At 39.3% G+C, this 14,707-nt stretch overlaps 1 protein-coding gene across 1 annotated transcript in view; it reads right to left on the bottom strand.

The window, feature by feature from the left end:
- The window catches only part of LOC109911877 (HBS1-like translational GTPase), a gene marked incomplete at its 5' end in the record, with an annotated part of 43,186 nt that extends 28,785 nt beyond the window's left edge, over window positions 1-14,401 (bottom strand). The window contains 3 exons of the mRNA XM_020511257.2: window positions 4,899-5,064; window positions 9,634-9,878; window positions 14,283-14,401. Of these exons, the coding sequence (XP_020366846.2) occupies window positions 4,899-5,064; window positions 9,634-9,878; window positions 14,283-14,401 (530 nt within the window). The remainder of the gene's footprint in view (window positions 1-4,898; window positions 5,065-9,633; window positions 9,879-14,282) is intronic.
- Between the last annotated feature and the right edge of the window lie 306 nt (window positions 14,402-14,707).

Here is a 14,707-nt window from a genome sequence, read left to right as displayed (position 1 = left end):
TTGTCCTTCTAGATGGAAGTGGTCGTGGGTCTGAGCATCTTTGGTGAATTTCTGCAGTGCATCTTATAGATAGTACACACTGCTGCTACTGAGCGTCAGTGGTGGACAGAGTGGATGCTTGTGGATTTAGTACCAATCAAGCAGGCTGCTTTGGCCTGGCTGGTGTCAAGCTTTGAGCTTTGTTGGAGCTGCACTCATCCAGGCAAATGTGGAGAATTCTATCACACTCCTGATTTGTGTTTGTAAATAGTGCACAGGCTATGAGGAGCCAGGAGATGAGTCACTCGCCTCAGTATTCCTAGCTCCTGACCTGCTCATGTAGCCACTGTGTTTATGTGGTGAGTCCAGTGGAGTTTCTGGTCAATGGTAACTGCCAGGATGTTGATAGTGGGAAATTCAGTGATGGGAATACCGTTGAATGCCAAGGAGTGGTGGTTAGACTGTCTCTTATTTGTGATGGTCATTGCCTGGCATTTGCGTGGACATAGAACAGTACAGCACAGGAACAGGCCCGTCACCCCACAATGTTGTGCCGAACATGATGCCAAATTAAACTTATCCCTTCTGCCTGCCCACGGTCCATATCCCTCCATTCCTTACACATTCATGTGCTTATCTAGAAGTCTCTTAAATGCCCTTATCGTATCTGCCTCCGTCACCACCCCGGCAGTGTATTCCAGACTCCTACCACTCTGTGTGTAAAAAAACTTGTCCCTGACATCTCCGTTGAACTTTACCCCTCTAATCTTAAATGCATGCACCCTAGTATTAGGCATTTCAACTCTGGGAAAAAGATTTTGACTGTCAATCCTATTTATGCATCTCAATTTTATAGACTTCTATCAAGTCTTCTCTCAGCCTGCTCCGCTCAAGAGAAAACAACTCGAGTTTTTCTAGTCTTTCTTAATAGCTCATACCCTCTAATCCAGACAGCATCCTGGTAAACCTCTTCTGCACCATCTCCAAAGTTTCCACATTCCACCCATAATGGGTCAACCAGAATTGAACACAATACTCTAAATGTGGCCAAACCAATGTCTAATATAGCTGCAAAAAGACATCCTGACTCTTGTACTCAATTCCCCAACCAATAAAAGCACACATGCCATACATCATAGGACACGTCTGATAAGAGTAGCTTTCATCATCCAGTACTTCCCCAGAGCGGAAAAGCCCACAGGTCATCGATGACGACAAACATGTCACCACGATCATCCCCATGCCTCCACTTTTCACCTTCAAACAACTGCCAAACCTTAAACAGACCATCATTCACAGCAAACTACCCAGCCTTCAGGACAACAATCAACCACAACACCACATAACCCTGTCATGGCAACCTCTGTTTCAAGAGTGGCAAAACCTTGAATAAATTAGGCTTTCACAAAACAACCTCGTACTTCAATGAGGAGAAACTGCATTGTTAATTCAAATGGCAAATTCAGGATACTGTGTTTAAATATATAACTATAACCAATAAAACATTAGAAATTCTGAAAATATTAAATCACAATACATTACTTTTCAGTCAAAACATATACTGTTATAGAACCCATTTTGTTTGAAACTATGCCCTCTGGTTATTAACCCCTCTATGAAGGGTAAAGTTTCTCCCATCTATCTTGTCTATGCCCCGCAGAATATTGTACAACTTAATCAGATTGCCCCTCACAATTGTCTGCTCTACGGAAACAACCCCAGCCTATCTAGTCTCTCTTCACAACTGAATCACTCCAACATCCCGGTGAGTCTCCTCTCCAACTGCTTCAGTTCAATAGCATCGTTCCTGTAGTGTGGCAACCAGAAGTGACTGCACACAGTACTCCAGCTACAGCCTAACAAATGTCATAAGCAGCTCTATCATAACGTCTTCGCTCTTGCATTTAATGCCTAGACTAACAAAGACAAGAATCCTATATGCCTTTACTAACACCTTATCTGCCTGTTTTTGTTGCTTTCAAGAAAGAACCTATAGACTTGCACACACCTGGGTCCCCTTAATCCTCTGTACTTCCTAGGATCCTACATTCCCTTGTCTTGTTAGTCCTCCCAAAGTGCATTATATCACATTAAATATTAAATTCCATCTACCACTGTTCAGCCCATCTGACCAGCTCATCTATATCGTACTGCAATCTAGGGATTTCCTCCTCACTATTGACCACCCCATCAATTTTCATGTCACCTGCAAACTTGCCGATCATACACCCACATTCATGTGTAGATCACTACAGTACACAACAAGCAACAAGGAATTCAGCACTGAACCCTGTAGTATGCTACTGGACACAAGCTTCCAGTCACAAAAACATCTTTCAACAATCACCCTCAGCTTATTGCCACCAAGCTAACTTTAAATCCAGTTTGCCAAATTTCCCTAGATTCTATAGGCTCTTAGCTTCTTAAACAGTCAGCCAGCAGTAACTCAAACACCTCACTGATGTCCATATTTTGTTTGAAACTATGCCCTCTGGTTATTAACCCCTCTATGAAGGGTAAAGTTTCTCCCATCTATCTTGTCTATGCCCCGCAGAATGTTGTAAAACTTAATCAGATTATATAAACTGCATACTGTCATCTACCCACTTATTTAACTTCTTGAAAAATTCGAAGTTGTTAGAATGATCTCCCTTTAACAAAGACATTCAGACTAATTTTGATTAATCCTTGCCTCTCCAAAGTACAGATTACTTCTGTCACACAGAATTTTTTCCAATTGTTTCCCTACCACAAACATTACACTCGCTGATCTGTAGTTTCCTGGATTATCCTTTCCAACTGTTTTGAATAATGGTATCACATTAGCTGTCCTCCAGACCTATGCCACCCCTCCTTAGGCCACAGAGGATTTGAAAATTAATGTCAGAGTTCCTACAGTCTCTTCTACTGCCTCTTGCAGAATGGGATATATCTTATTTGGGTCTGTCAAAAAGCGCTTGCCTGAAATACAGGTCCTTTAGGCTTTACTGTGTCTGTCTTCATTTTATTCTTCTCTAGGGTGGATAATCTGCAGACAATATCTGTCCCAATATGGAGAATTTTGGTTGTTCAGTAGCACTATGTACCATCTACAAGATGCACTGCAGAAATTCAACAAAGATCCTCAGACAGCACCTTCCAAAACCATGACTACTTCAATCTAAAAGGACAAGGGCAGCAGAAACATGGGAACACTGTCCTCTGAAAGTTTCCCTCCAAGCCACTCACTATCCTGACATGAAAATATATCACCATTCCCTCAGCTTCACTGGATCAAAATCCTGGAATTCTTGACATAATGGCATTATGGATCTACCTACATCACATGGATTGCAAAACGGCAGCTCACCATCACCTTCTCAAGTCAACTAGGAATGGGAAATAAATGCTGACACAGCCAACACTGCTCACATTTTTCAAATTAATTTTAAAAATTCCAAGAGGGGAAATACATCTTTGTGACTGATTTCAGTCATTTTGATAAAACGTTGATTTTATTTCAGATACATTCTTGTTTATTGAAGTTTTAATGAGCTTGACTCAGCTGGGTCAGATGATCATTGAATTACAGAAGTGTTATGGTACAGGTGGTGGTCATTTGGTCCATCATACCTGACTAGAAAGTCAGTGCTTTTAGTAGATGAAAGGGTTCAGGTACTACAATCAGATAATGATAGTCAAAAAGTGATGGTCCATTTTCCCATTATTATGACAGGTAGTATATAATATCAAAAAACAATGACTTTTAATTGCCTTCTTCCTCTGTCAGCTAACAGCTAGAGTCCATAATGGAGTATCAGTGACTCTGCCCAAAGAGCTTCTAACATAATAAACATCGCAGATTCTGCTGACCTGGCTACCCAACTTATTTAGAGAGGACTGGTCCATTTGGAGTAGGAAATGTCAATTCCAATCTGTTCTGATTGAATTAATCCTAAAATATAGAAAAGTACTTCAGCACCCTGGATAAGGGTGGGAAAAAAAACCGGCCAGGATTCCTTTTCCTGATTACAAGCTTCGATAGGTTCATCAGATCAGGATCAATCTGAGCTATGTCATAACAATTGAATAATGGACTCTTGGACAAGGAACCAGGAAGATGTGCTGCCTGTAACACTGTAGGGACTTTTGGCTTGTGATTTTATTAGGCCTGAACCCTCTTACATTATGTGCGCTGTTTCCCAAAAATTGTGCGTAGCTACACTGAAAAATAATTATAAAGGAATATAGCAATGGGGTAACCAGTGCCTATAGAACCTTACTCTGTAAAAACCTCAAGCGCATGGAACCTTCACGTTAAACCATAACTTTGGTGAATTTAATCTCTTAAGGGATATTTGTCTACATTGGGAGGCGATGACCTAGTGGTATTATGGGGAAGCGATAGCCTAGTGGTATTATTGTTGGACTGTTAATCCAGAGACCCAGATAACCTTCTGGGGACTCGGGTTCGAATCCCGCCACAGCAGATGGTGGAATTTGAATTCAAGAAAATTTCTGGAATTAAGAATCTAATGATGACCATGAAACCATTGTCAATTGTCAGAAAAACCCATCTGGTTCACTCCTTTAGGGAAGGAAACCACCATCCTTACCTGGTCTGGCCTTCATGTGACTCTAGACTCACTGCAATGTGGCTGACTCTTCATTAGATTGCCCTCTGGGCAATTAGGGATGGGCAATAAATGCTGCCTAGCCAGCGATGCCCTCATCCGGTTGATGAATAAAAAAAAATCCACAAAAAATATAGCAGGAAATGAGAGGTCCTGTTGGAGGAGGAATGCTTTTTGAGCTCTCTGAAATTCTGTGGTGCTTAACCACAGCATAAAGTTAATGGTTAGAAAGAAAATTCCAAGCATACTTTTAACATAGAAAATATATTTCTGCACATTTGAAAGATGATTTAGAAAATCATTTACCTTTCCCTTTCTTCACCTGTCTCATCCAAAACCCAAGCAAAGGCAAAGGAGGCTTTTCCTGCTTTTTTTGATTCTTGTTCATATTTGTGCATTATACGTTTGTTTACCTTTCCCAGAAGGTAAAGTAGATGACCCATTAAAGTACTTTTGCCAGCGTCAACATGGCCTAATATTAAAAAAAGAAAAATTTTGCTTATATTAGTAAATCACATTCTGCTTATTTAATTGATAAATATTTTATACTTGTGTACGGAATCCATGCCACCTATATTTTGTTAAGTAAATAAAGATAAATTAGGAAGAAATTTGCAGATGTAAAATTTAGAAACTGAGACACGCAGTGGATAGACGGCCATCACTGTTACAATGATTTTTTTCCCTCTAATCTAGCAAGACATTTGCTGTCATATATTCATCAAAGCTTCAGCTAAAAGCTGCTTATACACCATAAATTAAGGTCCAAACTGCATTCTTCCTTGCCTGTATGGCTTAAACTATATAGCAAAATGTATTTGCCAATATTTCTCCAGATTCAGGCACTAGGAGACAGAGACGGCTAATTTGAATTCCTGGTTTTTGAGGGAGACCATTTTCAGTCCATTTTTCTCAGTGAAATTCAGTCTCTCAAAAAAGTGGGGTATAAGGGTAATTCTGCCTACCCTATTGTGAATATCTCAGAGAAAATTATACAGCATAAATCATTGCATATTAATTTAGACTGCTTAAAAACAAATAACTCTTGAAACCTCTTCTAAATTAATAAATATGAATCTGTGTATCAATAATAAGAGAGATTAAACCAGTGAACATTACACAATTACTAGAAATACTACTAATACAAACATTGTGATGCATTGTACTCTGGGAATTTTTTTCATATATAATGTAGCATGTGAAAGGAAGAGGATACAAAAATAGTACCTGAAACCATAAGTTTCATTTGAATCAGAGTTTCCATTACCAGCAAAAGCAAACTACTATTTAAGTTATCAGCCGATGCATCTTTATACAGATACATCTGCTAAATTGACTGAACATCAGAAGCATTTTCCAAAACTTTGTATACATCGAGCATTTCAATTGTGGAAAACTGATTTTAATTTGTTTTTGTTTTTGCTTTTCTATGCCACTTACTACTACCACTACTTACTACAAAATAATCTAACAAGCTTTCCATATAAATACTTCTACTAATATCAGAATAGCAATGAATGAATCAAAAAAAAAGGTTGATTTAGAATCCATACCCTCTGGGGTCATTCTGACTAAAATCTGCACAGTATGGGAAATACCAAGTTCACAGGCATGATCCAAGGCAGCTTTCACTTGTCAATAATGTGTAATGGCAGTTGGGTTGAACTGAGGCGAAATACCTCCTGATACCAGTATTTCAAATTTGTCCATTTGGCAACATGACAGCTTGGATGGCTGACATCTACTATATGTGACAGCATTTAAAAATACATAATCACAGCTTTGATTTGCACTGTCTTGAGATGATAAATTCAAAATAGTATATGCCACCCACTTCCTGAATTCCTGCCATCATTCCAGGCCTTTCCCCAATTTTCACTGGCATGGGATAAGGGTTCAGGTAGCAAGACCACAGCCTGCAATTGCAACCTGGCCTGCTCCATTGCAGGGGTAGGCAAGTTCTGTGGGCTGAACAATCCCAAAATAAATTCAAAAAGTTTTGTACCTCTGCCCCCCCATGCCTATTCAATGCCAACTCATACCCCTTCCTTCACCATTCAAGTGTGCACTATACACGTAACCACTGAACCATATGGTAACAAGGCCAAGAGTGGAACTAGTGAAGAAAAACACTCATTCACGAATCTTCTTTTGACAAGAATGTCCCCATAACCCTTTTAAGAATAAAAGGTATGAAGTTCTTCAAACGTCTTTTATTAATATTTTAATGCTACGATGGCAATTTTGAGAAACTTTTGAGCTGCAGCTTTTTCCCAGAAAATGATTTGTAAACGGATATTTTTTTCTCTCAACAAAGAGGCAAGAGCTTTCATGAACAAGGAGAATATGGGATCAGTTGGGAGGCATGAGTTAACATGGACAGTGGGGGTGTAAGGGTGAGGCCTTACTGCATTTGATACAATCCAGAGAACTGAGGTGGGCTTTGTAACCACTCCACCTCAGCAGTCATCCACCCTGTAACCACCTAGGTTCTGCTTCGAGGTTGTTAGGCCAAACTCATTTCACACCTACTTCCATTCACAGAGTGAAGATTGTGTACAAAGAGGCACTTTAATCCACAGAAAAGGGGTTCTGCTGAGTCACAAACTTCCCAACTTGTGTTACTTGTCCCAGTAATAAAACTATGCCTTTGACCATGTAATGATTAGAACCAGCTGGGTCTTATTGACTACGAGATCCTTGATTGGGGTTGTTAACCTGGAAAGCCCCGGCTGACCAATGTAACCAGAAGATTCAGAATCTCCTCAGTTCAGGCAACTGACTCCAAGCTAGTTGGCCACAGCCAGTGTACTGTGCACAAGTAAATAAAAGGGACTTGGACGGGATACCGAACTCTACACACAGTTATTTCAGATCACAAGCAAACCTGTTGCCCAAATGCGGAAACCCCACATGTAACTGACAGTTCCAGAGGTAGAAGAACTCAATCTATGATGAAAGATGTAGAGCTGTCACATTGAGATTCTGTGGGCCATACCAATCCCCATGTGAATCCAAAAGACGTAGCCAATGTTGTATTTGTTTATCAGTTTGCATCTGAGAAGGGAGCATTAAGTAAATGGTCTATAAGATGCTGATACAGTTTTTTGTTAATCTTTCATTTTAATAAATCTGTGCATCAGTCATAGCCTAAGCTACACTTGGATAGTATTTATGGTACAAATTCAACTTTTCCACAAGCTTGTAAGATTGACGTTTTAGTCAAAATTAGGTGGGTCAACAAGTAACATTTTGGAGATATTGAAATCCATTCTTTCCCATCACTTCCCTAATGCAGAGTTGCTAGAAGTAAGGCAAAACAAGCCAGAATTGTGAGTGCAGACACCAGGAGCAAAATAACCACCAACAATAGTGTGAATCACAGAACCCCTACAATGTGGAAGCAGGCCATTTGGCCATTGGGTCCACACTGACTCTCTGAAGAGCATCCCACCGAGACCCACCCCCTTATCCTATCCCTATAACCCTGCATTTTCCATGGCTAATCCACCATCCCTGGGCACTATAGGTAATTTTGCATGGCCAATTCATCTAATCTGTACACCTTTGGACAGTGGGAGGAAACCCACACAGTTACGGAGAATGTGCAAACTCCACACAGTCGCCCAAGGGTGGAATCAAACCCGGGTCCCTGGCGCTGTGAGGCAGCAGTGCTAATGACTGTGCCACTGTTTGACTTCGCAGCAAAAGACTGCTAAGTACAAACTGTTTGGATTTTTTAAGCTAAAAGCTGGTGGTCATATACACAAGGTATATGAAAAGTGATTTTTCTTTTGACAAAAGTGCAGTGTTGGCTCTTATATGAAACCAACAATTATTCATGTACACACAGCGTCCAACTTTGCGTTTTGAGATGAAGGAAAACACAAGGGTTTCTGATATCCCCACTACGCTCAATACAGTGACAGCTTTTTTCTTGAGAACATTACATCAGAAGTGGTATACAAAGGTGAACTCTGGTTTGCAGTGAATGGAGATAACCTGTCACTTTGTTCTAAACACGAAGAAGATATTTGAGTAAAAAACTCAAATGCTTGATACACATGAGCAAGAATAAAAAATATAAAAGAAACTTTGCTGAAATAAACATACATGATTAATGTAAACTATACCAAAAAACTGTGGGTATTTGTAACAAGGAGAACAACCTTATGGATCTAAAGCTTTACTATCAGAGATAAATTTTACTAGCTTCATATTAATATTTTTATGGTCCAATCATTCCCTGGTCTTGATCTTCCCTATCATTGCAAACTCTTTTAGCTCTACAATGCTCCAGGATCTATGCACGCCTCAATTCTGGCAATTTGCAATAACCTCAATTTTAATCAAAAGCAGAAATTGTTGGAAAAGCTTAGCAGGTCTGGCAGCACCTGTGGAAAGAAATCAGAGTTAACATTTCGGGTCAAGTGACCAACTTTAGCCACCTTATTACAGGTGACCATACCTTTAGCTTTCTAAATCCTTTAAGTTTTGGAATTCCCTCCCTACAACTCTCTGGCATTCCTGTTTTCAGATACTTTTTAAAATTTAACTCTTACAAATCTGCTCTAGAAGCTTCTGACAAGAATTGCTGGCTTTCTTTTAAAAAAGTCCTAGGAAGTGTCTTAGGTTGCTCTTAACAATCAATGTTATCAAAACAAACAATATCATGGTGCAATTTTCAAAAAAAAAAAAAAATTCTTTTTATTAATTTAGCTGCTGTCACAAGATAAGGGGTCAACAAGTAACTGACCATCTTCTATTGTTGACCTTTGAACATTTCTTAGGAAAATACAGAGAATTGTATGAATATGATGCTCCCTTCCTACCATATTAAGCAAATTCATGCCTTTGCTAGAGATCTGTCAGAGTTTTACAGTGCCTTAAATGGAGTATAGGCACATTTCTATCCTACTATCCTGTTGTACATCAACCTGGAAAACTGCTGTGGTGACCTTCTGGCTGACTGGAATGACCCAGGTCTAATAAGACAATGATAACTATGTATATTTTAACTGCAGTAGCAATTATCCCTTACCTATCACAACAAGATTGAGCAGCTGCTTCCCTGCTTGCCTTTTTTCAAGCTCAGCCTTCACATCAATCTGCTGTCTTGCTTTGACAGAGCCCTTACTGGGAGTCTGAATCACTGTTGTTTCTTCAGATAAAGGGGCAACATGAGCTGTAGAATTCGACTTGGATGAAGCCTCCAGCACCGGAGGTGGAGAAACCTCTTCAGAGACTGCACCTTTTCGCAAGTGGTCGTTCTCATCAACATTTGCACTATAGCCAACAGAGTAAACATGTTTAGTACAGCATGCTTTCAAGTAAATTTGTAATGCAAGAACATCTTTTTTGCTAGTGTGTATGGTAGAAACCAAAGTCATAAATATCCTATGCTTGTGAACAAAATTTTTATTCATTAGAGAAGGCATAATTTGAAAACTGTAAAATCTACAAGACACACAAGTGAATAATTGATTACATTTAAAAAGAAAAATAGTATTGCTTTTATGAATGTTCATTTTGGACCTTACCCATAGGGCATCTGGGATGCATATAGGTGTGCTGTCTACAATTACCCATCCATTATTAAGTTCGTTCATTTTGCAGGCCAAGCTGGGAATAGGAATTAGCAAGGGGGTGGGAATTAGCCTGGAGATTTTCCAGAAATATTCATAATTGATAATGCTCCGATTCTTCACCAAATTCCTCGTATCATTGTTTGCTTACATATATAAATTTCCACTGTGAAAATTCCATGTGAAAACCATACAACACCACTGTCAACAGAAGCACGCAAAGGGAGAAAAGTGGAGAGAAACACGCAAACATGCCATTCCTTCAGGATAAATACAACATACGTATTCCCAGGCTAGATTTAAGAAAATACAAAATAGACGATAGGTTCTGTTACTTGATTCATATCCCAGATCCCTATCTAATTACTCAGTGATATGATGGTAGCTGGGGAATTTAAACTCAGCTAATTAAATAGAATTTAGAACAAACATAGCATGGAACATCATGATCATGAAACTTCTAGATAGTTTTTTTTTTAAAGACATTCTGATTCACTGAAGTCCTCAATCTGCTATCCTTTCCTGGTATGGCCTATATGAGAGCACAGATTTATAGCTATGTGGTTAACTTTTACATATCTTTTAAAATGATCAGCAACCCAATCAGTTGTAGTCAAGATGAAAAATCACCACCATGGTCTTAAGGGCAATTAAGGACAAGCAATGTATGTTGGCCTTGTCAGCAATAATATTGAGTAATATAAAATTTGCGTCAATTCAGTTGGTAGCCCTCACACTCCAAATCTGAAGGTTTAGGTTTTTTTTTCTATTCATTTATAACGATTCTGGCTTAGCCAGCACTGATTGCCTAACCTTAGTTGCCCTTGAGAAGGTGTTAGTGAGCTGCCTTTTTGAACCAGTACAGTCCATTTGGTCTAGGGACACTCATAATGCTGTTGGTGGGGGGGGTTCCAGGATTTTCACCCAGAGACAGAGAAGGAACAGTGACATATTCCCACATCAGGATGGCAAGTAGCTTGGAGGGGTACTTACTGGTGTTAGTGTTTCCATGTACCTGCTGCCCTCATCCTTCTAGTTGATAATACTCGTAGGTTAAGAAGGTACTGTCAAAGGTACCTTAAATTTCTGCAGTACATGGTTCACATTGTTGCTACTGCCTTTCGATGGTGGAGGAACTTAATGTCTATGGATGTGGTGCCAATCAGGCAGGATGCTTTGTTCTGGATGGTGTCAAACCTTGAGTGTTACTGGAGCTGCTCTCATCCAGGCAAGTGGGGAGTATACCATCACACTCTTGACTTGTACCTTGTCGATGCTGGATAGGCTTTGGAAAATCAGGAGGGGAGTTACTCACTGCAAGATCCCTAGGTCTCTGAGTTACTCTTGTAGACACAATATTTATATGGTTAATCCAGTTGTTTCTTGACAATTGCAGCCCTCAGTATGTTGATAGTGAAGGATTCAGAAATGGTGGTGCCATTGAACATGAAGAGGCAATGGTCAGATTCTCTCTTGTTGGAGATGGTCATTGTCTGGCACTTGTGTAGTGTGAATGTTACTTGCCACTTGTCAGCCTAAACCTGGATATTGTCCAGGTCTTGCTGCTTTTGGACACAGATTTCAGTATCTGAGGAGTTGCGAATGGTGTGCTGAACATTATGCAATCACCAACAAATCTCCCCACACCTAACCTTTTATGATGGAGCAAAGGACATTTGTGAAGCAACTATAGATAGATGGGCCTAGGGCACTATCTTAAGGAAATCCTACAAAGATGTCCTGGAGTTGAGATGACTGACCTCCAACAGCTACACCAACTTCCTTTTGTGCTGGGTATGATGCCAGCCAGTGGAGAGTTTTCCCAAATCTCATTGATTTCAGTTTCATAAGGGCGTCCTGATGCCACATTGAGTCAAATTGGCCTTGATGTCAAGGGCCATCACTCCACGTCATCCCTGGAGTTCAGTTCTTTTGTCCATGTTTGAATCAAAGCTGTAATGGACCCAAATTGACCATCAGTGTGCAGATTGTGGCTATGTAAGTGCTGTTAACAGCTCTATTGATAATCCCTTTAATCACATTACTGATTATTTAAAGTAAATTGATGGGTGGTAATTGGCCAGGTTGGAATTGTTTTGTTGTTTTGTGTACAGAACATACCTGGAAAATGTCCCTCATTGTCAGGTAAATGTCAGTTCGAAGCTTGGCTTGGAGTATGGCAAGTCCTGGAGCATGTCTTCAGTACTATTGCTGGTATGTTGTCAGCGCCCAAAGCCTTTGCAGAATCCTGTGACTTGTGTATTTTTCAAAATACCCCAGGGGTGAAGACTGGCATTTTTGTGGTGCTGGGGACCTCTGGAAGAGACCGAGGTGGATCATCCACTCAGCACTTCTGGCTGAGGACTACTGCAGATTCTTCAATTTTTTGCACTGATGTGCTTTTTAAGCCCCACTTTAGCATTTGAGCTTAAAAGTCAAGGCTAATACTCCATGCAGTACTCCACAAGTGCTGCACCGTCACAGATGCTACCTTTTAGATGAGATGTTAAAACTCTGCCTTTCCCAGGAGGATGTATAAGACCCCATGGTGCTATTTCAAGCAAGAACAAGGGAGTTTTCCCACATTGGGCAATATTGATCTTTCAATCAACAGCACAAAGACAGAAGATTTGGTTATTATCACACTGCTGTTTGTCAGAGCTATCTGTATGCAAATTGACTGCCATGTTTTCTACATTACAACAGTGAGCAATTCAGAAGTATTTTATTGATGGCAAATCATTTTCGGGTGTCTGGTGGAAAGTGCAAGAATTGGCAATAATGATAAAGTTTTCCAGCATTCTAGTGCTGTTGGTTGTGTGCGCTTTCAATCATGATGATAAACCATTGCCCTGCTTCTAGAGGACATGAAAGATCTCATGGCACAATTTTGAAGAGCTGGGAATTCACCCCAATGTCCTGGCCATCATTTATCCATCAGCCAACAGATCAAAATAGATAACTTGGTTATCATTTAAATTGTTTTTGCAGCGCATAAGTTAGGTGTCATCTTTCCAGCATTACAACAGTGACAATGCTTCAAAAGTATTTAATTGGCTGCAAAGTGGTCTGGGATGTTGTCATCATGAAAGATGTTAATATAACTATCGGTATTTCTTTCTGAGATAACATGGTCATGTACAAACAACTAGTGCACTACTGGCCTTCCATTTCATGAAAAGAACCTCTTTATTTGTTCTGAAAATATAAGTTTACTTAGCTATGCTAAAATCATTGCATTGAGATAGATTATACTTTTCCTACAATTACACATCACCTCTAAAAGCAGGGCATTCTCAGATTCTCCAGCATCTGCAGTTCCTGCTATCTCTGAAACAATCTATGCACCAACATGAATATGATTGTTGTACCAAGCTGAAAATTTTTAATACAAAAAATTAGGTCATTATAGAACCAAATCCATTTCAAGTAGGAAGATAGTAATGGTAACAGTTTCTCAATATTACTCACAATTCTGAAGCTTTACATTGTGCTTCAATTGCACTTAAGTGATTAGTAAGAATGGTACCTTTTTCGGCCATGCAGCCAACACATATAGTATCAGTTACCAAACCCAAAAAAATCCCTGAAATAGTTTTTGCGGACATGAGAGAACATTGAGAATCGTATCATCTTTGAACTACAAGAAATTTTATTAACCAAACAAAACTTAATGCAATTAATGAATTTAGTTCATTTCATATTTCTCTCAATGCCCTTCAAATGAGTTCTCCTCCACATTTTATGAATTTTTGTGACATTTTACTATCTTCGGACTGCTTTTCTCTTTTTTTTACAAGAAAAGGTCAGACTGCACTCTGAACATTTTCATTTGTTCGTCCGTTTCCACAAAAATACCTCTTCCCACACCATTTTAGCAAAAACAAAAGTGAAATGTGAACTCTTACAACAAGGCAGTTCAGCTTTAAAAAACACGCTCTGAAACACAATTAAGAAATGCTTATCTCTGAAAACTATCTTCACTGTGTTGTACTTCTCAGGATACTTTTTGGCAAAAACATTTAATATTAAAAACATTTGACTACTCAGGCATGTAATGCAAATAAAACATTTGGCCAATACAAGAGAAATGAAAGAGAACTACCTTGGTATATTAAAACCTGTTATTTGTTTTCCAGATACAGTCATTTTTGCTACTTTTGGCACGATATCAGCATCGACTCTTGCAGATTGCTCCTTTGCTTTGCCTAAGGTATAATTGGAATAAGATCAGAAAGATACAATATCAGCAGAAAAACTGAACACTTTTTAATTCAATGCAAAGCAGTTTAGGTGCAGTAATACAAAAGATGGCCAAATAACTTTAGAATTAGGTCAGACCTCAAAATGCACCATAGCTAATCAACGTGACATTCCCTGGAAGGATTGTCTCATGCCACTTGGCCTTGGTAGTGTGCATGGTATAATAATGGATTTAACAATTTTCAGCTAATTCACACATAAGAACATTCTAATTCTACCACAAATGTTAGCATCATATTGTGTTCTCATTAGTAAGATTTTACCTGT

The sequence above is a fragment of the Rhincodon typus genome, unplaced genomic scaffold (assembly GCF_021869965.1).
Source record: "Rhincodon typus isolate 14 unplaced genomic scaffold, sRhiTyp1.1 hic_rhity00000703, whole genome shotgun sequence".
Taxonomy (NCBI): domain Eukaryota; kingdom Metazoa; phylum Chordata; class Chondrichthyes; order Orectolobiformes; family Rhincodontidae; genus Rhincodon; species Rhincodon typus.
The sequence above is the reverse complement of the archived record's forward strand: the minus strand, read 5'-3'. Positions and strand labels throughout refer to the sequence as shown.